The sequence below is a fragment of the Eufriesea mexicana genome, unplaced genomic scaffold (assembly GCF_001483705.2).
Source record: "Eufriesea mexicana isolate 0111107269 unplaced genomic scaffold, ASM148370v2 scaffold1002, whole genome shotgun sequence".
Taxonomy (NCBI): Eukaryota; Metazoa; Arthropoda; class Insecta; order Hymenoptera; family Apidae; genus Eufriesea; species Eufriesea mexicana.
The window spans coordinates 41,522-66,645 of record NW_016909116.1 but is presented as its reverse complement, the minus strand read 5'-3'; the positions used below and the strand labels follow the sequence as shown (position 1 = coordinate 66,645).

Sequence of the window (25,124 nt, the reverse complement as noted above, 5' to 3'; positions counted from 1 at the left end):
ATATATAATTTTAACCCTTTGCACTCGGCGATTTTTTAATTTAAGAAGAATAGTGATTCGAAGACATTTTGCATAAAGTCATCAGTTCTGATACTTTTAAAATGGTAAATAAGAAATCGAATGCAAATTGAGATGTGGAATTATTTTATTTCCGTGTACTGAATCCGAATTCTAAATAAACCCTATCATCCTAGGTTTATGAAATAAATTAATTAAAAATATCGATTTTAATTACTCTTACGAAAATAATTTAAAGCCTGTCATGTTTTTTATTTTTCAATGTATTTATTAATTGCTCCTAACAGTACTAATCTAGTCCTGTAAAATCAAATTTGATTTATAATGAAACTATTTTATCTTTTCAACAAGATATACCCCCTGTACAATAAAATTTGGTTTATAACGAGACTAATTTTTAATTTTGCCGATATATACCCTGTGCAAAATAAAATTGAATGTACAATGAGATTATATTTTTCTTTTTCTACCAATATGTATTATAAAATTATCTTTTAATCTTATTTTCTATGTGTAACGAGATCATTTTTCTTTTCCCAAGCTACAACCCCCACAAAATTAAATTTGATTCATAATGAAACTATTTTTTCTTTTCACCAAGATATACCCCTTGTAAAATAAAATTTAGTTTATAACGAGATTATTTTTTAATTCTACCGATACATACCCTGTGCAAAATAAAATGTAATGTACAATGAGATTACATTTTTCTTTTCTTACCAATGTGTATCCGATTTTAATTTAATTTTCTATATGTAACGAGATTATTTCTTTTTCCCCAAGTTATAACCCCCGTAAAATTAAATTCGAGTCATAATGAGATTATTTATTTCCTTTTACCAAGATATACCTTCTGTATAATCAAATTTGATTTATAACGAGACTATCTTTTAATTTTACCGATATATACCCTATATAACATAAAATTTAATGTATAATGAGATTAAATTTTTCTTTTCTTTACCAATATGTATCCCCTTTTAATTTAATTTTCTACGTATAACGAGATTATTTCTTTTTTCTCGAGCTATAACCCCCGCAAAATTAAATTTGATTTATAAAAGGATTATTTATTTCCTTTTACCAAGATATACCTCCTATAAAATGAATTTGATTTACAACGAGACTATTTTTAATTTTCACTCGGATATACCGTTTCCAAATTATTCGGGAAACACAGAAAATCGGGTGTACCATTATTCCATCGCGAAATGGAAATTCCCTGGATACAAACGACTCATTGTATAGTCATAATTCCGAAGGAGTCGAACAGAGGAGGCACATCCGCGTCACGGAGTCGCGCATGTACATAAATAGGTTGGGTAAACAGTGCGCGGCCACGGGTATTTAAGCACGGGCACGCGTGTACAGAGTACGCGCCGATATACACGTTCGTCGGACCCCCGTGAGTAATGCGTCGTAGATAACGAACTGAAATCCCATCAGAATCCGCGTTCACGGTTTCAATATACGCCAGAGTCGCGTGTGAGTCCCGCCGTGCCGGACGGAAAATGTTGCGCGCGCACCGTGCACTTCCGGTGCTGATCTGCGCCGCGTGTCTGCTCGTCTATTGCACACCCTGTTCTCCGGATATTGGACAACCGCTGGACTTGAGTCAGGTAGTGTATGGCCGTATCGATTGGCTAGGAATTCAAGTCGAAAATGCTACGCGAGTGAGATACGTGGGAAGAACGAACGTGCGAGAACGTGTGATAATTCATAGCGCGTGAATCGAGGTAGAATTATTACATATGAATTGCATTGAACAGAAAGAAAGGGATGCTAGAGACTAAAATATATTAATCACGAGCTAGAAGGAAATTAATACTAAGTACTAATGTAGGAATAGTAGGTTGAGAGTCAGTGCAAAGGAACACTTAGGCCTATCTAGCTGGTGACGAGCTGGTGACAGCAACCTAGGGTTCAGATTGAATGTTTAAAGGACATTTGAAGTGTGCGTGGAAGAACGAGTGACCGTGTGCAAGGATCGGATGAACGGAATATTCATGACTGTATGGAATGCAAGTGAAGAGCGAAAGGCACCCGATTGTTTAGGGTACGTGACCCACCTCGAGAGCGAGGCTATGGGAAATGCGTGATCGAGAAAGGAAGCTTGAGTATGAAAGAAGACAGAGTGCAAGGTTTAAATGAGGATGCAAGAGCTGCCCTAAGTTGGTGAGAGTTATATACGAGGTTTGAAAGAGAGTCGAGTCAGTAACAGTTGGAAGAGTTGACTGAGAGTGTGAATTGCATAATTAGTCGAATCTTTCAGTTTGTATTTTATTCTTAGGTTTCTTTAGATCATAAATAAAATATATTGGAGTTAAATGATACCCTTGATTCCCTATATTTGCCTATACTTGCAAAATATTATCACCTACACTAATTTGACTTATAACAATTGCACTGATCCAATGACTGTTTGATTCCCTGATTCACAGACACTATGAAAGCTGTTCTTTGTACTATGACTCCTCGTACTATGACCTTCTGTATCCGCATATACGATGCATCTCCAAAATACAACGCGTACTGTCACGCGATGCACACTGTGCATCCCACCTAGGCATACCTAAATGAGCCGTGAGATCGGTATTTCGAATTTTTATAACACGATTCGAGTTGGAATCTTGGAATATCGGGGGGCAATGAACAAAGTGTTCTTTAATCCTTTGACTGCCACGCCGAAATCACAAGTTTCCCTCAGAACGTCACGAGAGTGCACCACTAGACGCAAGATTTGTTCTAATATGTTTTTGATCTTCTAATAAAAATTTGTAATCGTTCAATGGTGCACTTTCTACTTCAAAGTATCTTCTAATTAGTGGTTATCTTCAAAATGCGCTAACTCTCAATTTTCATTCAATATAGTTGAATGTATTTCAAGTAGTTCAAGCGCTCCGGTTAAATGACCACCGGTGACGTCACAAGAGAAACCGTGGCCATCTATGACCAATATGACAGTCAAAGTGTTAAATCCTAATTTAATCCTAAACAAATCCTAATACAGTTTATTTTAGTACTTACTTTCTCACTACAACAAATTTAATTAAACAGAGTGAAAATCCGCAAAGAAACCATAGCAATCTTCGCTTCACGAATTCCCGAAGCAAATCTCGAAAAAGCACAAAAAGACAACGAAAGACCTTCAGATATCGAATCTGTCTCGTACCTCATTTCACAACCTAGTTTCTACCTCAGCCTAGTTCCCAGATAGAAAATTGTCCATGAAAAACCTATTTCCACGACCGCTCATGAACCTACCGGGTGTCAAGGATGTATAACTAGTGTCAGAATCCGAACGAATTTCGAATATCTTTATATCGAAAAAATCTTCGAGTGCAAAGTGTTAAACCCATACTCCGGAAATCCGCGTGCGCCGCGTAAATACAAAGCGGATATAGCAAACAGCCATGTTTACCGAGCATTCGTTTGCCAAACATTTAGCCGACACGGCAACCTGCGCGAACATCCATACGACCAGGTACCCTGCAATTACTTTAATCGGAGCATATTTGCCGACGTGCACAAGCGGAAGCTCGGCTCGCGTTCGCATAATCACATCCGTAAGACTGGTATCGGGCTATGGCGCTGTCAGTCGCGCGATATCCATGAACATGACTAGGCTGTGTCGACACGCGTAAATTCGGAAATGCATGCGTGTCAATATTGGACCGTTACGCAGAGGATCGTGCACGTTAATTTTCGAAATTGCATGCGTGCGCACGGTTCCCGTTTGAATTTACGCGCGCTGTCAAGTGCACCGGGCGCTCGAGAGATAGAGCCGTCGCTGGGCGGAGAGGTGGAAAATTGTTAAACGGTGAAGTACCGTTTCATCGAGATAATTATTCTCGAAGGAAAAATACCACGCTATCGATTCCGTACCCTGAGTAAAGCGCTATGAGAGGTGTCAACGTTTGGCCACCATATGGGGCAATAATTCATGGCGTCGCTAGAAAACTCCTTGCAACTTCTACCATTTATCCTAACCAATGGAGCAATACTTGTAGCCCTACCCAGAGTTCTTATGAGCTGGAAACTTTGTGACTTTCATGTGAGAGAGAAAGAGAGAGAGAGAGATATTCGTCATAAGATAGACGAGACAGAAAGGAGTCAAGTTTAAAAGATGGAAGACTATATGTGGGATTGGAATAAGTATGGCCCTGAAAGAATGCCAAGTGTGTTTGGACTTAGGATGAAAGTGACCGCATGCAAGCGAATTAACTGCAAAGAATGTTTATGGTAGGGTCAAGCGAAAGTTCAGGGATGCGTCCAGAGTGGTTGAAGTACCTGGCCCACGGAGGTTGCATGGGAAAAGAACAGAATGAATGCTTTAAATAAGGGTGCAAGGGCGTGGGCAGCTCCAGTCTCTACAGTCTCGAGAACAGTCATCAGTCATGAACAGTTTACAGTCTTAAACAGTCTTCAGTCCTTAAGAGTTCTTAAGCTAGTGTCTAAGAGTATGTCGGTAAGAAGTCAAAGTCGAACGTGCCCATAGCGAATCCCTCTTGTTTCATAGCCGTCAATCTACGTATAAGCTTATTGTATTTTATTAAGAAGTAAAACAACACTATTTTAGCCAATCCACCCAAACCGATCCCTACATATATATATTCCTTCAACAGAAGACCTTGTCTACCATTCACAGCAATTGGAAACACAGTCCACTACTCGCTTCGAAAACTATGCAATTTTCCTTTGGGAAACGGACTATAGTCCGTTCAACGAGATATCGAATGCACGTGATAAGTGCATGACCAAATCAGGGCTGACTTCACAGTATCCGGACCCAGTGATTGGGGGTCCTGAAAGGGGTTCTGGAATTGTGGAATGAAGGTCCAGGAATTGGATCATGATATTTTATCAAAAATAGTTTCATTTTGTTATTTTATGAATTAGTATAACACAAATTGAACACCATTTTCATAATTAAATATGTTAAATATTTTCGTAATTAAATAATCAAAAATATGCAAATTGGTCAGGTTAGGAAGGATCAAAAATACAGGAAGTTATTTCACTCGAATTTCATACTTGAACTGGTCACACACGAAAATGTAGACATACCTAACTAAAATATATGAGGAATATCTATAAAATAGATCAAAAAGTGTATCATGATTGATATATTATAATTTAGGTATAGGAATAGAGATTTAATATTGGAAATATAGGAATCCAGAAAATTTGGAGTTGAAAGAAACACAAAAATATCGAATTTGTATGTCAGTTTCCAGGAGAATGGTTTTTCGCTGCTGGCACCCCGATAAACGAAAGTCTGAGTAGATGCGGACGGTTCCTGGTCAGACAGACGTCCTCTAACACGTTCACTGTGAAATTCACGGCCCTCAGTTACAAGAACGATATTCCAATAGCTTTTAACATTGCCGGAAGCGTGAATGGGAAAGAAATCGTCGCTACCTGGCAATTTCAAGGATCAAAAAGAAGACTAGGTAAATATTTTATTTAAACCCTCTTGATGATGAAAGCCGAGATAATTAACTCGTACATTCTCCGAGTTTCAAATTACTATCTCGAACTACTAGTCTGACTTATTATAACACATAACCTAGATCGAATCTATATTTTAAATTATAGTATGAATTGGTATTACTATGAAAATAGTATTATTATGAAAATTCATAAAATAAATTAAGATTTAATGAACCAAAAAATATTGCAGTCTATCATTTTACAAAAAATATTATTTTTCGAGGGAAAATTACTCTTACAACCCTCTGCACTTTTAATTCTCTTCTAATTTCCCTCTGTCACTTTAGATGTTTTATTTTAACATACTTAAAATAAATTATGTAATAGAATGATAGGAAAAAATTGGAACCAATTTCCTTTGCTAATTATTTTGACAATACGTCAAAAATGTAAAGTATGAGTCGAAATTTTTAAAAGTTACAGAGTTAAAGTAAAAGTGCAGAAGGTTAATCGAGATTTTGAAACAAGGTACACTAGCAACAATAAATATCGCAGAATCCACCATTTTTCACCACCATCATTTCGCACACGTCATATAACTAGAGAAAGAAATCTAATAATTTGTGAAAAAGAAAATTTCTTTTAACTATATTAACTATAACATGAGAAAACTTCGATAATATGTCACGGTCGATCATCTGGAAAATTTGAAAATAAACGTGCCTTGACCTTTAACAACCGAGTCTAAGCAAGGTACCCTGCACCCAAGTACTACTCTAAGAACGTGTGTGAGAGGGTAGGCTCTAAATAAAACGTTCTCCATAAAGCCAACCCAGACCTTTGCGAACCTTGACACGCGAATCGATGGGAGTAATACCTTCAATGGCGTAGCATCGATGTGTCGGCCTAGTTAACACGAGAGGCGTTCGATCAGCTAACCCTTTCGCTGTTTTGTCTTTAATTTCTATATGACGAAATAACTCTAGCAATTAAATTTTTACATTATATTAATTAATCCTGGTACGAAAGGTGCTAAAATATACTAACACTTTGGGATACTGTTATACTAAATTATACTATTTTTCATTTGATAACTGCTGCTTTATCTGTACAGTAAAGGATCTCACTCAGATCATCAGTACAGTACAGTATAGTACAATACAGTGCAGTACAGTGCAGTACAGTACAGTACAGTACAGTACAGAACAGTGCAGTACAGTACAGTACAGTACAGAACAGTACAGTACAGTACAGTACAGTACAGTACAGTACAGTACAGTACAGTACAGTACAGTACAGTACAATACAATACAGTAAAGTGCAGTACAGTACAATACAATACAATACAATACAATACAGTAAAGTGCAGTACAGTACAGTACAATACAATACAGTAGAGTGCAGTACAGTACAATACAATACAATACAATACAGTAAAGTGCAGTACAGTACAGTATACAGTACAGTACAATACAATACAGTAAAGTGCAGTACAGTAGAGTACAATACAGTACAGTACAGTACAATACAATATAGAAAAGTAGAGTACAGTAGAGTACAGTAGAGTACAGTACAATACAGTACAATTCAGTACGAGATCTCGCTATCTTACTCATGCGATTTAGTATGCCTTTATCAATGTGATCTAGGTGTCCATATAAATCATATTTCTTCGTCCATCTTACAATAAACTTGACTATATTCGTTGGAATATACTTAATATAACTGAATGGTATACACTGATAGACGAAGGTATTCGAAGCTTACATCTCGTTACTTTTATTCTATGAAGCGAATGTACATATTTTTATAATACGATTCCTGTAATAAACAGGTAATTTCAAGATTATATTAATAAAGTTAGAAAACAATTCAACGATATGTACGATGTTTATTGTATACTGCATTTATTAGAGATATGGGCCGTGGTGGCGCTAGTGAGTTCGGTGGAAAACCGCGCTAAGACTACCACAGAGGAAAAATGTATTAAAATTATACTAAAACTTATTTCCTTTCAATCAACGATATTCTAATCCTAGAATAAGCACAAAGTCTTCCAATATTAACATAGTTCACCAATAACCCACATATATAATACATGCATTGCGAATATTATATGTACACATCGTACAATTATTCGTCATATTATTATTCATCGTACAATTAGTGAGATAATTTTTACATTTTCCTTCTTCTATATATACCATTAACGTTTCAAATATTTCAATGCCTCGAATACTTTCGTGTATACCAATCTCCTTACCCCTCTATTAATACATACTCTATATTTTATGCAACGAAGAGAAGGAGACACTGTTATCAAGCCCTCAAACTCCATCCATCAATCCATCAATATCGAACCAAAATAAAAATTCTCCTGTCCACGTCTCCTAATTTTATTATTCAAACAACGAAAGGGTTGAAGTTCATCGATACTGCACTAACATAATCTCGCTGACCCCTTTTCCCTTCCCTTTCTTCGCGGAATACTTTGACCAATGACAACGATTCGATAACCAAGATGGCGTGAACTAACTCGAAGATTTTATATTCCCAGGGCCCTTTCGTCACGTTGTAACTTTCGTGGAGTATGACAAGGTTCTCGGGATGCTGGTCTGCTCTGATAGCACGAGCCATCGACAGGGCTACAAGTTCGCCATGATTTGGTCCCGGGAGAGGAGCTTGCCTTTGCCGATCTTGAAGGAGCTCGAGTACAAGCTGGGAGCATACATTAATCAAGGGAGAATCCGGCTGGTGGATCACGGCAACTGTTAAACAAACCGGAAACTTCCATGGAACACCGAGTCCCGATACACTCGCAGCTCAGATAATTTGCTTTCGCGTCTAATCGATGATCTACGCGGCACGAATTGAATTTTCCTTGCGTTTCATTGCGTTTCACGGAGACCAATTTGTACGGTACACGAGGAAGATCACGTTTGTCCTTCGAGTTAGGCGAATTACTCATCCTACGCCAGTGTTCTAAGCACGAATTGTACGAAAAATTTTATTTCGCGTATTTTCACGTAACGAAACCTATTTCAACAATAATAATAATAATTGGAGTTCGAAGAAACTAAAATAATTTTCATTCCATGTTATTTCATGTCAAATGCCAAGTCAATTTCTTTTTCTCGACACATCGTTGAACGGCAATTTTACTTCGAATTTTGGCTATTATTTTGTAATTAGAAGTACAAGTGAAACAATATAAATAAACTATAATAAACTTTATTTAACACATTGCGTACAGCACTCTGCTCGTGCAACGCGCTTCCAGGGCCCGCACCTTTTTGGACGATCCAGAAACACTTTATACGATGCATATATGCACCTTTTTAATTCGCATTTGGTATTATATTCACATGAGGTATTAGAATAAAAATACGCGAGACTTCGTTACTCTGGTAACGTAACAAGCAAATCTATTTTTAATTCCTTAAATCATCGAAGAGTCGAAGAAAGACAAGATTAATATAAAAATTATAATTAATTAATAAATTAAATAAATAAATTATAAAAATTATAATTTAATATAATATATAATTTATATAATAATATATAATATATTAATTTATAATTTTAATATCGAATTTAATATAGAAATTATTTACGCGTAATGGTACATGACAGGTTATGCGAAACAAATGCATATCACGAGTGCAACTCGTGACTGGGCTACAATGTGTCAATTACTATCCTCGTCGCTTGAAATATTTATATATTATCTTATCTATATATTAGTTACGTCTATACCTAACGTACTAACACATGTATCAACTATATTCGATAAAAGAATCACGTGAATCGCGTTAAGATGTCACACTGACGTGGTGTACACGTTACTGGCGATTTTGGAACAAACGCATCTCGTCGTGCGTGGCACGTTTTTCTAGCGCAAGTGGTTAAGGATCATTTACAACGCTTGTATATCGTCAATAGGTCGACCGCAATTGGAGACGGCTAATGACGAACCAAATCTCTTGAGGAACTTGTGTTTTTAGTGGACTGTATATTTTGTAATAGTTCCGGTTAACTCTTCTGAACTCTTCGAATGTTATTTGCTGACTGACTGGTACTGACCTAACTAACTTGTGCGATGCACGATCTTTCGGAGCCCATGGTTTCCAAAGGGAAATCGGTTTTCCCATTGGTGGTTGACAGGACCGAGGGTGGGCCCTCGGTCCGCGAATCAGATGCCCCCAAAGAAGGGAGGAACGTCTTCCGCGACCAGGTCTGCCGGTGGAGGAAGCCTCTCCCTCAAAGGGGGTTGCTGGTGGGCCACCCGCGCATTCGTGATCCTTCCTGAAGGACCCGTTACTTTATGGCTCCGAAAGTCGCGACATCGCACATGGCCTGGTCCCTTTCTTTGCAGGCCTATTCTCAGCCAAATCCTAAGTGCTGTTGCCTGCTTTCTAACATTAATGGCTAAAGAATGCCTCGTGTCCGGTGACCCGAGGGAAATAAAGAATTGTTTGAAAATGCATTGAAAATGAAGATAGAAAGGACACGGAACTTGAACTAAAACAGCAATTAGAATCTGGCTGCCAGAAGACCCTAACGGTCTTCTGGGTCTGTTCTAGACAAAGGGCCGAACCAAATACCGGCACGACATTCCAAGGCTTAACAACGCTCATTGTCGATTAACCGATATCAACGAGGAAAAAGAATTTCAAAATTGTACTTACGAATGAAGCTACTTTAATCTCCAGGAGAAATGAGTGGACTGGGCCAGAGAACCGCGTAGAAGGCGACAACTTCTCGTTTCCATGTGTCCTCTTCAACGACCACAACATTACTGCGTGTTCGATCACGTTCCTCGACCAGCTTAGAATCGTCGAGACGGTCGACGGTCGTTCTTTGTTTATAAGATCGTGCAAAACGAATCTCGTCTAACCTCCAAATCATCTATCTTGCCTTGCTCACCATACGCGAGGCTTTGTTGATCCCAGAAACGCGCATAAATTCTTAGACTAGTCGATAGTTCTTCATCGAAATTGAAAATATTTTCTTATATTCGTGACTTTCGTGTTTCTTTAATTATTTCGACCGATATGCTTCGTGGATAGAAGCAAAACGTTAGTGACACGCGAATAAGAGTGGTAATAATGATGAGTTGAAAAGTGTAATTATGGGATATGTTTATAGACAGCACTCTCGTAAAATAAAGCATTCGAGAAGGGTGACGTAGGACTCACTCGCTGAGCTCATGAAATATTCGAGTAACAACTGAGCCAAGAACATCAACACCTGCGGTCGAAATGGTATCTTCAAATACTGGGGCATATCACTGGCTGCAGTGTCTGCCAGGACGCGAATCACCGATAAAACTGCCATAAACGATTTATTCCTTGGGATGGTAACTTTACGCGCGGAATGCTTCGAAGTCGAGTACGGGAATGTACGGTAATCGAATAAATGTTAGAACTGAAGTAAAATTAAAAAATACGTGTAAAAATTGTATCTTTTGGGTGGAAAATATATTTATGACAAGTTTGGAAGAAATTTATGGAGAACATATATATTATTTATATAATATAATATTTATAGAAATGATTTCCAATATATTTTGAGGATGATTTTGTACCGTATACAGAAGAAATGTGTTTTATGGGATTACTATATATTATAAATATTTTGTAAAATAAAGCAGTGACTAAAAAGATTATTTTTAAACCTTGCGAAGTTCTTGGATAAAAATTCTGTCAACCGAAAAACAAATACTAAATTTCTGGATTAACTAAACATCAAATTTCCAAATTCCTTAAAAACCTAAGAATAAAGTATTATACTATTTTCAAGTAACTATTAATTTTAAAAAATGATCCATATCCTTGATATTATTAAATTAAAATTCTTGTATTAACTATTAATTATTTAATTAAAAATTTTTAATCAAAATGTACAATTTCTAGGCAACGAAGAAATCATTTATATTTAACTCGTTCATTTTCGAGATAATTTAATTTTTAGATCATACTAATTAATCCTACTAAATAATTACACCCTTTTTCATTTAATAATCTCCATTTTCGTTCCCCTATCAAAATTCAAAAACAATTTATTTTAAATTAATACCCCACCCCTGAAATAATTAAAATATTCAATTAATCTAAATTCGTTATTATTATAAATTTATAAATATTAATTTTGCGGTAAAGTCTTCGCGAAACTTTTCCACAAAATAAAAGCTGCAAATAAAGGGAAGCTATTTTTAAAAGCCGCTCTAATAAACACCAACACCTGCAGCGAAATTCTCTCGAAAAACCGTACAAAATTGCCCGTGCAGAAAGTGGAAGGAAAACGTGAATAACGCGTTGCAATTCGGGTGAATAGCAGGTTTACGCATTTCCACGGCAGCTTTGAAATATACCACCCCATAACGTGCACTCTGGCCGGCCGGTTAATTGAACGTGATTACAACTATCGCGGAAACTACCCTAGGCTCTAGGTAACGAGCATCGACGCTGCAGCTCGACGTAAAATATCGAAGTGTAAGTTCGCCTAAACTCCAACTCGAAGATGGAACATTTCGCGATATTAACACACTGAGCACCGGTGGCATATGAGACATTTAAAGCCCGAGCACCGGCCTCATTCGCATGTTCCCGAACAATGAGTAGCTAAAGAAAATATTTAAAACTCACACATTTTCTTAAAATACTATATTTTGATCGCATATTCGTCATTCTGTGGACATTTCGCTATTACTAGAATCATCGGAATTACTCGAATATCGTAATGGAACAGCTCTTGATATTCTCCTTGGACCCAAATCGCTATCACTGTCCTCGACTCGTATGCCAGAATCTTCCGAATGTATCGAATAATCTGATAGAGGGTCAGCGATATACTCGTTGAAAGCTTCGCTCATATTATACGGGTAAATAGTTACAGAATAATAAGACTTATTATACTGTTCAACAAAACGCGTAAACCTACGAAAGAGGTACTAACTACGGAATACACTGCTCGAGAGTGATTCTTGCTTCGATAGTTTCTGAAGCATCGTATACGTTTTATTTTCGGAGTATAACAAATGCAGATCGTCGTAAACGTGACAAGTGAATGCAAATTGACGTGTAAGACATCCATACAAGCAGAAAAGAATCCTCGTCATCGCGAGGGCGAGAGTCAAGTGACAAATTTACAAACCCGCATTATCACGGGGCCGGTGCTCAAGCGACAGACTCAGAAACCCGCGTTTTCACGGGACCGGTGCTCAATGTGTTAAGAAATATCCGGTAATGACGTTTTTAAGTAACTTTCATCCCTCAAGGTATTTCTAACTCTTCGAGTCTCCATTACGCATAGTACCTCAGAAAGTTGGATACAACCTGTTAAAATATGAAACCGAAAAGCCGAATTAAAACACGAAAATAACGTAGGTAGAAGTAAAAGTGTGCATTAGAACAAATGAACTTAGAAAATTTAGAAAATTTCATACACGATCCAGATAATTTAGAAAACTCTTCGAATGAAGGAAAGGTAGACTTATCTTACCTCGCTGTTTATCACTACGTCTTTTAATGAAATTTTTCTACGCAATTTCCTTAAAAACTGGCGAAGAGACGAAAACAGGGTTGGCAAGGAGATCGATGGAAGCGTTTTCCTGTAATTCGAAACGTCTTAGACGTTCGGAATCGTTCAATCGTTATTAACTGCAAAAGTAAACCAAAAGCGTCAACTATAAGTGGGTGATATCCCACTGAACGCGATCCAAATATCACGTATAGAAGTATAAGCGCGTGTGTGTGAGGATGAGCGACGAACAGAGGTATAAATCATCACGTTTAGTACGTAAGAAATACAGCAGAGTTAAACAAGTGTATACCAAGATCGTTAAAACCAGTAAAATAAAAGTAATATCTTTTATTAAAATCCTAAAGCCTCGTTATGAACGATGATCGGTGTATTAGTCGAATTGTTCCATCTTTCCATCTACCTCCGACCACCTTACCCCCCGTTCTCCACCCTCTGTGACCCACCCCCATGCCTTTGAATGCGACCTGCAGATTTTCCGGCACAAAACCTAGCCGTAAATCCCGCGTATCACAATGACCGTGTCCGTAATAAATATCGCGGCAAACACCTAATGGGGAACGCCATTTCGGCGTGGACTTCGATGATATTGTTTATGGAGACTACGTACGGGAACGCGATATAATGGAAATTCCGGCGTCCAGCCGACTATTTATGGGGCACCGTCATGTGCTACCCATTGGCGTACCAGCCCCTGCTGCCTGTGGTATATAGGCCACGTGACCGTCCCACGGGGACAACTACTGCACCCTCTACCGGCACCCTCCTGTCTCCTCTCCTTTTTTTCTCCTGTTTTATACCGTTTTCCCTGCCTTTTGATCTCCCCTCGTGGCTTCGTAAAATAATTATGAATGAGGAGCTCCGATGCCAGATACTGATATAGCGTTCTTTGCATTTGTGTAATTAGTATTTAGATGGGGTATCAGGGGCCCGTCGTGTGTGACGCGGGCACGTGCAAAGGAATCGTGTCTTTTTCATTTTTGGTATAGTAGAAGGGTGAGACCCGGAAAAGCTATAGGGGGTTTTAAGTTTCGGTAATTTGTTATTTTGCTGTTTGAGTAATTATCGAAATTGATAGGATTTTAGATAGGTTTTACTTATTTGTCACAGCAGTTTTACTTCATATTCGGTACACACGATGTTTCTCAGAGTTAAACAAGTGTATACCAAGATCGTTAAAACCAGTAAAATAAAAGTAATATCTTTTATTAAAATCCTAAAGCCTCGTTATGAACGATGATCGGTGTATTAGTCGAATTGTTCCATCTTTCCATCTACCTCCGACCACCTTACCCCCCGTTCTCCACCCTCTGTGACCCACCCCCATGCCTTTGAATGCGACCTGCAGATTTTCCGGCACAAAACCTAGCCGTAAATCCCGCGTATCACAATGACCGTGTCCGTAATAAATATCGCGGCAAACACCTAATGGGGAACGCCATTTCGGCGTGGACTTCGATGATATTGTTTATGGAGACTACGTACGGGAACGCGATATAATGGAAATTCCGGCGTCCAGCCGACTATTTATGGGGCACCGTCATGTGCTACCCATTGGCGTACCAGCCCCTGCTGCCTGTGGTATATAGGCCACGTGACCGTCCCACGGGGACAACTACTGCACCCTCTACCGGCACCCTCCTGTCTCCTCTCCTTTTTTTCTCCTGTTTTATACCGTTTTCCCTGCCTTTTGATCTCCCCTCGTGGCTTCGTAAAATAATTATGAATGAGGAGCTCCGATGCCAGATACTGATATAGCGTTCTTTGCATTTGTGTAATTAGTATTTAGATGGGGTATCAGGGGCCCGTCGTGTGTGACGCGGGCACGTGCAAAGGAATCGTGTCTTTTTCATTTTTGGTATAGTAGAAGGGTGAGACCCGGAAAAGCTATAGGGGGTTTTAAGTTTCGGTAATTTGTTATTTTGCTGTTTGAGTAATTATCGAAATTGATAGGATTTTAGATAGGTTTTACTTATTTGTCACAGCAGTTTTACTTCATATTCGGTACACACGATGTTTCTTCTATTAGATGTTATTGAGAACTAAAACCATAACAGCTCGCACCGCACGTTCACGCTCATCCTCATACACACACACACACATTCATACTTGCATACATTCTTAGTCGATAAATAAACGCATGACGTTACCGACTTACAGTGGAATAAGTGTTCTTGTTTCCTCACAGAAATAATTTTTGGGAGCTTTCTATTTTTTTTATTTTTTTTTCATTGAGGTTAGGAATATATAATTGTTCGCGTTACAATTATATTGAAGAAGAGTATCGATATTTCTCGAAACACCATATAGAAATCGTCATGAGTGGATATTGAATAATATAAATATATATTTACACAGTGAATACCTTTCGCCGTATAAGCCATAAGCCATAAGCCAGGTAAAATAAGAACGAAGAGTAATTAATTATTCTCGTGGATTTCAGTCCCGTTTGTAATTAAGTCGATTCCGAAGCTTGCGTGTAAATCATTGAAAGTGACGTCATTGAACCATTCGCTATGCTATTAATGGTATGTCACCCCATACGGTGTAGGTAACCGCACTTATATACGCTATAGAGATATATGTATATATAGGCCACGTGACCGCACCACGGGGACACCCATTAAACCGACCCCACGGATCATGATGTCCCATGAACATCACTTGAGGGATCCCGGATTGTCTCGTTCACAAAAGAGGCACAGGTGCCAGCGATCAGGGTTTTTAAGAGCCGCTACTGCTGTTTAACTGGTCGGGCATATCGTTAAATTATTCACTATCCCATTTAATCTTCCTATGGAAGATCGACCATTGAAAAAGATTACGAACCGAGGCTTTTAATTCACTCCAACGTCGTCATTTTCGAGGAATAATAATTTTAGTAGAGTATCGAGGCGATGATGTGATAATCGATATAAATATTTAAAAACGAATATTAAATAGAGAAACCGAAATTTATTAACACGACGTGAATCAGATATCCTATAACCGTTACTAATTCATATGCATGAATGAGAAGATGAGATATCTCGAATGCGACCCCTAACAGCGTAATACAAAATGCAAGATATCGCCAGCTGCCTGCGATGTTAATTTCCTAAAATAATTACACCTCTGAAGCACTATGGTATATAGAATTCTACATGCCTCGTTTAATATAAGTTTATACCTCATCTTTGTATTATTAGATTAAAAAGAAAAATAATTTTCATTTTACTAGAAAGAAAGAAACAATTTAAAATTGCGAATTGCATCTTCGTAAGAAATTACGACGCAGTGATAGTTTTAATAAGCACCTTTGTACACTTAGATACACACGTTCATCGTGGTGTTAAAAATATTACAAAGAAGAATTGTGAATGGAAATAAAAATAAAAATAAAATGGTAACCGTGGAAAGCGAACTGAAAAACTGGCGCTAGTGGAGGACGCTTCATAGTTCGTTTCTATCGTGTTGCACAGGTTCACTTACATATCCAGCGGCGAAACAAACGGTAAAGGATGACTAAACGTGTCGAGGTCAGGTCGAAACACGCCAAAAACATTTTCCACTTGGGTGCTGTGTCGTTTCCAAGAGTCGTAAACAACACAAAGGCTTTCTCGCGCAGTTGAAAGAACTTCATTCGCTTCGCTAGCCTTTGTAACGTGGTCGAGTAGCACATTTTAATAACATTTATCGTCTCAGTCGTTCCCACTATGCATTACTACAAAGTAACCCCTTATTACCACGATTTCCTTTATTAATTTATAAAATCAATTAATTAATCCTACCACTGATAAAACGCTATCGACGAAACTAATTTTAATCGTTCAGAACTGGAACTAAACTGAATTGAGCACACTAGCGCCACCATGGTCAGTATCTCCAGCGAGCGTAGCGTGAGTATAAAATTGAATTACTTTTTAACTTTATCGATACAATCCTCAGATTTTCATCAGTTTCAACGCTCTATTTTAATATATACACTTTATACGAGCGCTCGTTCAGCTCTGGAATTGAGCTAAATTGAACACACTAGCGCCACCACGGCCCGTATCTCCGCGGAATTAAATTACCTTTTAACTGTTCCGATACAGCCCTGAGGTTTCCTCCATTTTCAACGCTCTGCTTTAATAGACGCGCTTTATTTTGCTATTAAACCTAGCGCACACGAGCTCTCGAATATTTCTCTACATAACTGGTATCCACCTTTAAGATCGCGAAGCTGCTGCCACCTTTAAAACTTCTTCGAAACTTCCGTAGTGAATGCCGCTATAAAAATCTTGCAGAAAGTTACGGAATGTCCGCAGGACGTTACAAGGCATTTAATTATAACTCGTTGAACGAATGTCAAAGGTGAGCCACCTGAACGTGCCGCAAATACCCCGTTGCTCGGTACATGAGACAAATTGAACTCCCTCGGAGAATATCGGAATATCCGATAATTAAATTTCACACGTTGTACACAGAGCGCGCTGGTGTCGTTTCCCCGTGGACAACGCGGGACATAACCTAAAAGACACGGGCGTTCGTCTCGCCGTGATTTCAATCGCGATATCGTCTTTCTTCCACGGTGTTCGACGCCTCCCTCGAATCAGAGAGCGAAAAGGTCGCCGAAAAGGATGAAAGCGGATGAAAAGAAAGCGAACCGAGGAGGTTAGTTTAATTTGCAAGAGCGCTCACGCGGGACCACGTGACTCTCTTTCAATGGCGCCCTCTACAGTGTTCGCGGATAATCTCGTCAAAGAAAGGAGACTCGAGTATAACTCGGTACATGCTTCGCCTCTGTGTGATACATAGGGTCATGTACTGGCCCTTTCTCTGTGAATCGACGATGTTCGAATCTTGCCAGGCTTTGGCGGATTAGCGACCAATTGGCGTCTCTCTCATTTCTGAGCTGGGTCTCGGTTAATTCCTGCCAAGCTTGCTCGGGGTATTAGTCTGGATGGTATTAAATAATTCTGACGCTTGGTATTTGTTCAATTAACCAAAACTCCTACGGGAACATAGTCTTCGTCTGGGGTCAGCGAATCGTCCTGCCCGTATCTCTTATCAAATTTACTACAAACTAAGAAGAAATGAGGAAATGAGAGGAGTAAGGTCCTGAGAGAATGCGAAGACAGAGTAACAACATGTTTAGGACATAGTAATAAGAAAGCAAATGCATAGTCTTAGGCTAACATCTATGAATGCATGTGCAACGACAAAGGTACGGCCCTGAGAGAATACGAAGACATTTGAAACATAAGAATAAAACAGCGAATGTATTGACTTAGGCTAACATCTGTGAGTGCATGTGGAAGGACAAAAGTGACCACAAGAAAGCAAGAAAATCCAGTGGAAGGTATTACTCTACCCTATTTAAGTATATTCTTGAAATTAGGAATTAGAATGAAAGGGGATAAAAGGCAGTTGTGAGTCGTTCTTGACAGAAAGATGTACATAGTCAATTTAGACTGAGTCCAGAGAAAGTCTTCAGAGTATAGTAAGTGCAAGTGTAATGTCATCTTTCAATTTAAAGTCATTATTGCTATCAAAGGAGCATCGTACCTTCTCAAACCTGCAAACCTTTATCTACGACGAAAATAACTAGAATAATCCCTATAAATTGTCAGCTCTGTTGAGATTTAACTGGAACAATCGGCTACATCTATTGTCACCTAAGAGAACTAAATATATCCTGAAAGGGGTGGGGGTTAGTTAGACGTAGGGAACCGCGTGTCTCCTGAACCCTCGCTTGTTTTCGAGTCGTCGTCGTTGTTTTTTTGTATCACATTTGATCTGTACGTTTGTAAAATAAAAAGTGTGTTCGTCCAATTTCAAGAGTGCTTATATTTCGCCACGTACCAACAAGCTCATTCAACATAAATAATAGGAATAAGGATATAAACTTCAAAGCTATGACTATGGTAACTTAACACGAAGGTACAGTTAGGTTAATCGACTCGAGAGAAATTATCAAAGAGCACGAGCCTGAGTTTCTCCCTCTTGATCCAAAGTCCACCATCTTAGAAGCTTGAGACAACGAACCGGGTTTTATTGAATTCTTTCCTCCTACCGGCCAGTAGCCGGAGCAGCACTCTGGCTGTATATGTAAATGTAGCTTAGGGGACTGTAATCCCATGGGAGGCTGGGCAAGGGACGCGATGGAGAGAACTGCAGTAAACGATATTCCGTCATTGACGGGCACACCCTTATCTCCGCTGTACACGCCGCTCTATCACCCTTCGATCGCGAAAATAGAATCCTAAAATCACGACGTTAATGATGTCGGCATACAAGCTTAGAGACTTAGCGAAAAAATCCCGCCAAATTGGCCTTATCGTCCTCTCGCGCTGCGTGGGCCCTATTAAACCAACCAGTGATTGTACTTGCCAAGGATATCGTCTCGATACTCGAGATCTATTCTTTTCCTACTATATATAATGCAATTTTTTAAAATAAATACTACGTAATAAATAAACGGTATAATTTTTCTTTTCAATGTCTATGATATATCTAAATTCCAGGGGTGTATACAGGGGGTGAGTCCCATAACTAGTCCACAATTTTCCTTCTAGATATTGACATAGAGAAATACGTGTTGCATTAAAAGAAAATTCAAAATGACCATAAATTATTATTCTAATTATATAAGTGAATATCTTTTTAGAAAATTGTTATATTGTAGAACGCGGCACGGTAACTGAAAGTTAAATCGTAGCGCAAGTGGTTAAACACAAATTAGTTTCAACAAATTCTGTGCGTTTTAACCCCATTTGCGTCCAAGCGCGGATTATTCCGCGAGCCACGACTGTCGTCTATCACCGAGCGCGGATTATTCCGCGAGTCACGACTGTCGTCTATCACCGAGCGCGGATTATTCCGCGAGCCACGACTGTCGCCTATCACCGAACGCGGAATATTCCGCGAGCTACGACAGTCGCCTATCACCGAGCACGGAATATTCCGCGAGCTGACTTTCTCCATTACCAGTTGCTGAATATTTTTCATATGCCACAGATCACGTTTGATCCCTTTTGCGAGCATCTCATCTACATCGGTTCATTATATTCTTAACAAATTTTACTTTTGTCGTGAAAATCCTTTTAACTGCCATTATGTGTAGGTGTTGATACGTACGCGGTAATACGGATTAGTCGTCAGTTGAACGTCGCTGATACGTGAACACGGCACCTTAAGTAGAGCCACGATGCAAATGTGTTAATATCCATATATTAACTTTAAATCCAGTACAGAAAATTAACTGCGAAACGCCAAATTTGTTCTGTCGAAATATACCAACCGCAAAGGGTTAACGAAGATGAAACGAATTTTATTTTTGACAAATATTATCCTCTTAATTGCTCGTATGCTTGTCACAGATTCGACTTAAGTAATAGTTAAAATTACACGAAATCACTGCTGCTGACTCAAAAATGTTTGGTGCCGCGAAGCACCGAAATTCATTATGTTGGACGAAGATTGACAATATTCTGATCTAGATGGAATTTTAAAGAGGCAAGTTCGTTAATTTAATGACCACGTTGGCGAAACACGGGCGAATGACCAGGAAGAAGGAAAGCTGGCGGATCGAAAGCCGTTCATTTCCCTAGCGACAGTTTTCTGATTAAAATTTCGTTCCCCTTTTCATTTTTCTCAAATAATGCACGGTTATCGACTGGGGCGCAGGCAGCGAACGGGGCGGCACGGAAAGGAAACAATAAAAATCCATGGACGGGAGAGGAGAGGAGAGACGATACGTCGATACCTCGAAACCGTATTAAGTTCTGTCACAGAGCAATTTTAGTTCGTCAGACCAGCCGGTTGATTTTAATTCCGCTGTCAAAGCTTCGACATCTTCCTTCGCACTCGACGAACGCGAAATTGGAACAACTGTCTTATCACGAGTGGGACCAAGAGTCGCAAAATTTACCTCGTGCATCGCCGAGCAAACATTTCACCTGCGATCCGAATACGTGTGAGAATTTCACTCGAGAATTTAGCACACGGCTGTTCCAAAAGCGTAACACTTTCATCGCTTGACCTTATATTTCCCTTTTTATCATTCTATTGGGTTGGCAAGAAAGTAATTTCGGTTTGCATCAGTAAATAATGTCACGCTTGTTTAGTTATTCTTTTGGCAATGTTAGAATTTTTTTCTTTTCAGATGAGGTAGTCGATACCTTTAGGTTGTTATTTCGTGAAATTCCGTGTAATTTCGTTTATAACTGTCAGTTCACGGTCAGTCTTAACATGGAGTGCAAAAATAAGCATTTTCGACACATTTTACTTTTTTATTTTCATAAAGGCAAGAATGCGGCTGAGGCTCGCAAAGAGATACGAGAAGTTTATGGTGTTGATTGTTTAACAGAACGCACGTGTCAGAATTAGTTTAAAAAATTTCGTTCTGAAGATTTTTCACTGAAAGATACCCACAACGTTCTGATCGACCTTCTGAGATTTACGCACTTGGTTAAGTTTTTCGCAGATAAGGACCAGAAATTCTATGAGCGCGGGATCATGAAGTTACCAGAAAGATGGTAAAAGGTCATCGAATAGAATGGAAGATATTTGACCGATTAAAGTTCATTTGTATAGAAAAAATCGAGTTTTTTTTCACAGAAAAAACCGAAAGTACTTTCTTGCCAACCCAATACCTGTTCCGTCCCGGAGAGCGTGTTCAAAATATTCTCAAGTGTGAAATGAGAAATTATTATTCGTTATTCTCGACAAGTTTCTCCAGAATTCGATATCAGGATATATTTGGTAATAATATACATCGATAATCAGAATTCGATAATAATATTTATATTATAATTTATTACACCTACTATTACTGCAATTGTATGCACCTACGAGACACGGAAAATCGGTAGAAAATATTGCTCTAATAAAGAAATAAAAATAAAAATAACAATAAAGAAAATAAAATAAAATAAAAATAATATAGGAAACAGTAGGTATTAAAAGAAAGTTTATTCCCAGGATTACGTCTTCAATATATATTCGCAGAAAGACCCAGCCCAGGAGTGAACTTGAAAGCATCGAGTGTTCGTTCAGGTTAAAAGCCATCGAAGGAATAATTTAAACGAGTGAGGGATTATTCTCGGTAGGTGCATCTCTCCTCCCGGAATCTGTAGGATCATAACAAATGGCTGGAAGCACCCTAATGGAAACAGAGAACTGTGGAGGTGTTGTTGCCGAAGTAACCACTGGCGAAAGCGAAAGTATCGAGCCGGTTTAATCCCGAAACCCGAAGACGAAGAGAGAAACAACGATGCTGGAAACGCGAGAAAGGAAATGGGGGGGGGGGGGTACGGAGGAAGAAAGTGAAATAGCGAATAGGGAGCTAGAAGGGGCAAGAGGGAGAGGGGAAAAAGAATAAGCAAACGAGGGATAGTGGGAAGAAAAATAGCGTTAAGGGGGTGTCAAGTGCGACTACCAAACTTGCCCTAAATAAATATCCCTTCCTTTCTTCCCTTATGTACCCTGGCCGTGACAAATGGCGTTTTAGAGTGCGCGTCAGAAGTCGATGGCATTCGTTCATGGGGTATTAAGCCAATTTTTGTTATTAATTTTCATTCGTGGTAAACGCGATAAAATTCTTCCTTGACTGTTTGCAATCGAAGATCTTTTCGCTATAAAGATATAACAATTCATATAATATATTTTATAAAATATATATAAATTGTCAAATTTATTATTAATAACCTGCTCGAGAAATAAATTTATAATAGAAACGAAAAAATTAAAAAATTCTTCGAACGAAAGATATACGTCATTTTAATAATCGGCAATAACCACGATTTTCCACGTCTTTCGATCTTCGACCAATTGTCGGCTATATATAAATTCCACGATCGTTTTTAACCCCCTTTGCAGGTTTCTCTTCGGACCGTACGAATCTACCCTACTGGGCCTGGATGGTGGTGTCAAAGGAGTATTCGTCGGTTGGCAATCGTGTCCAAGTTGACAGTGACTAGACTAGGATTGAGGACGAATCGCGAATTTCGTATGAATTTCTATTTCTTCGCGTTTCCTATAATTTTAATTTTCTATAATCAAAATTTCTACGGAAACTTAGAGTCATTAAAATCTGGGCGGTGCGAAAATAGAGTACTAAAATTTAATATACCGATCTTTCCATAAGATCCCTAAGATCGGGATTTCACCTGGTAATTAGCATTGGTTTTCAAAGAAAATTTTTGGCAAATAATTTTCAAGATTAAGATATTTCCTATCTTCAAAATAAATTTTCAAAATTCCTTTCGAACTTAATTAATTTTCCACAGTTGGAAGATCAACGACAGCTCGTCAGAGGTTGCCGACAATCTCCATTAGTATACCGATCTTCCCCTAAAACCCCTAAGACCAGGGTACTATTGCGTAGCCATTATAAATAAACTGTCTTATTATATAAATAGAATGTTTTAGGGTATGAAGCTCTCTATGGGCCGAATATATATTTTTCTTGACTATAAGAATTGTATGTAACATAAAATCAACAAATATTTGACCCTCGGGAGGTATTGTAAAAATAATTATAAATATATCGAAAGAAAAATCGCGAACTGGAGTGATCAAGACGATAACGTTAAATGCAGTATTTAATAAAATACCCATACGTCACCATGCAACTTGAAAGTTACAGGGGCCCATAGAGGGTTAAGATATTTCCTATCTTTAAAGCAAATTTTCCAAATTCCTCTCCAACTTAATCAATTTTCCACAGTTGGAAGATCAACGACAGCTCGTCAGAGGTTGCCGACAATCTCCATTAGTATACGGATCTTCCCCTAAAACCCCTAAGACCAGGGTCCTAATGCGTAGCCACCTGGTAATTAGTACCGTTCTTCAAAAAATAATTTTTGGCAAATAATTCTCGAGATTAAGATATTTCCTATCTCCAAAGTAAATTTTCAAAATTCCTTTCGAACTTAGTCAATTTTGTTGAAAGATCAGCGACAGCTCGTCAGAGGTTGCCGACAATCTGCATTTCCACCCCTTCTCTGTATTTCTTTTATTCCTCGAGGTGGAACTGGCGCTGCGATCGCACCCTCGTGGATAATCTAGATGGCACCCGAACGCTTTCTAAACTGCGAGATATATCCCGGCGTGACATGTTTATGCACAATCCGGCGAAACAACTGCCGACCAGCGTATCGTTCGAGTAATCCGCGAGAGCTTATCGGCTGAGCCTGGCGGCCGCGTGTTTCAAAGCACCCAAACGCACCCCGTCAACCCCCCTAGAGAGGCTATCTATAAGTAAAAACGCAGACGCGAGTAAAGCGTTCGCTTAAGCCGAACTTATCAGTCGCGGCACGCGAGCATTCGTGACTGTGCCTCATGCAAATTCGCCCGTGTACCGACGCCCATCTGCGGGGAGAAAAATAGCAAGGGAGGGGGGCAGAGAAATGGCCTATCGTTCGGATAAAACCACCCTCGGAATCGAAGCCGGGTATTTTTCTCTCGGCTCGCGCTAAGTCGCGAAATAAAATCCATCTCACGACGTTCTCATGCGATGTTCCCGGCGTGTTCTCATGGGGGCGAGCTCTCCTCCGCAGGGAGAACGTAAGATGCTTCAACCTTCGTCTCGAGATCTCGTTCTATGGGCTGTAACGAACTGGACAAGGTACACTGATTCGCGTCTGAGCTGGAGAGCAGAGTCGTGCAGACTCGAGACGGTTTAGAATTCTCCAGACGCAGAGGATCACGCGTACCTTGGGATCTTTTGGAGCATGATTGTGAGACTTATACTCGAGATAGAGAATGCTTATTTATTCATCGTTTGTTGGTCAACGCTACACGAACATGACATGCATTGTCGCGAGACTCGATAGAACGGTATACTAATTAAAGCGAAGGAAGCAAACGAAAAAATACCGCGAAATTTATTTATCTCCATAAATTTTACTATATATTAAATTATAAAATATTATATATAATATAATTTTCGTACAGTTTAACTCTTTGCGGCATAGGATTTCGGATAATAAAATAGACCCACGTTGCACAGAAATTTGATCGCGTTTTAAATGAAACGAAATTGGTATAGAACTAATTTTTATAAAAATTAACTTACTTTCACGATTTTTCGCATGAAACCAGGAAAAGAGATTGTCGCGATAAACCTTCCGCTTGCGACAATTAATGAACCTGTACTGGCATGT

General features: G+C 38.9%; 1 protein-coding gene across 1 annotated transcript; it reads left to right on the top strand.

Moving 5' to 3' along the window:
• Nucleotides 1–1,411: 1,411 nt before the first annotated feature.
• LOC108547285 (uncharacterized) lies at nucleotides 1,412–8,497 on the top strand. The gene is made up of 3 exons (XM_017899735.1): nucleotides 1,412–1,637; nucleotides 5,249–5,471; nucleotides 8,009–8,497. Exons 1-3 carry the CDS (start codon nucleotides 1,530–1,532, stop codon nucleotides 8,224–8,226), a joined length of 549 nt encoding a protein of 182 aa, XP_017755224.1. The 5' UTR covers nucleotides 1,412–1,529; the 3' UTR covers nucleotides 8,227–8,497.
• The last annotated feature ends 16,627 nt before the right edge of the window (nucleotides 8,498–25,124 follow it).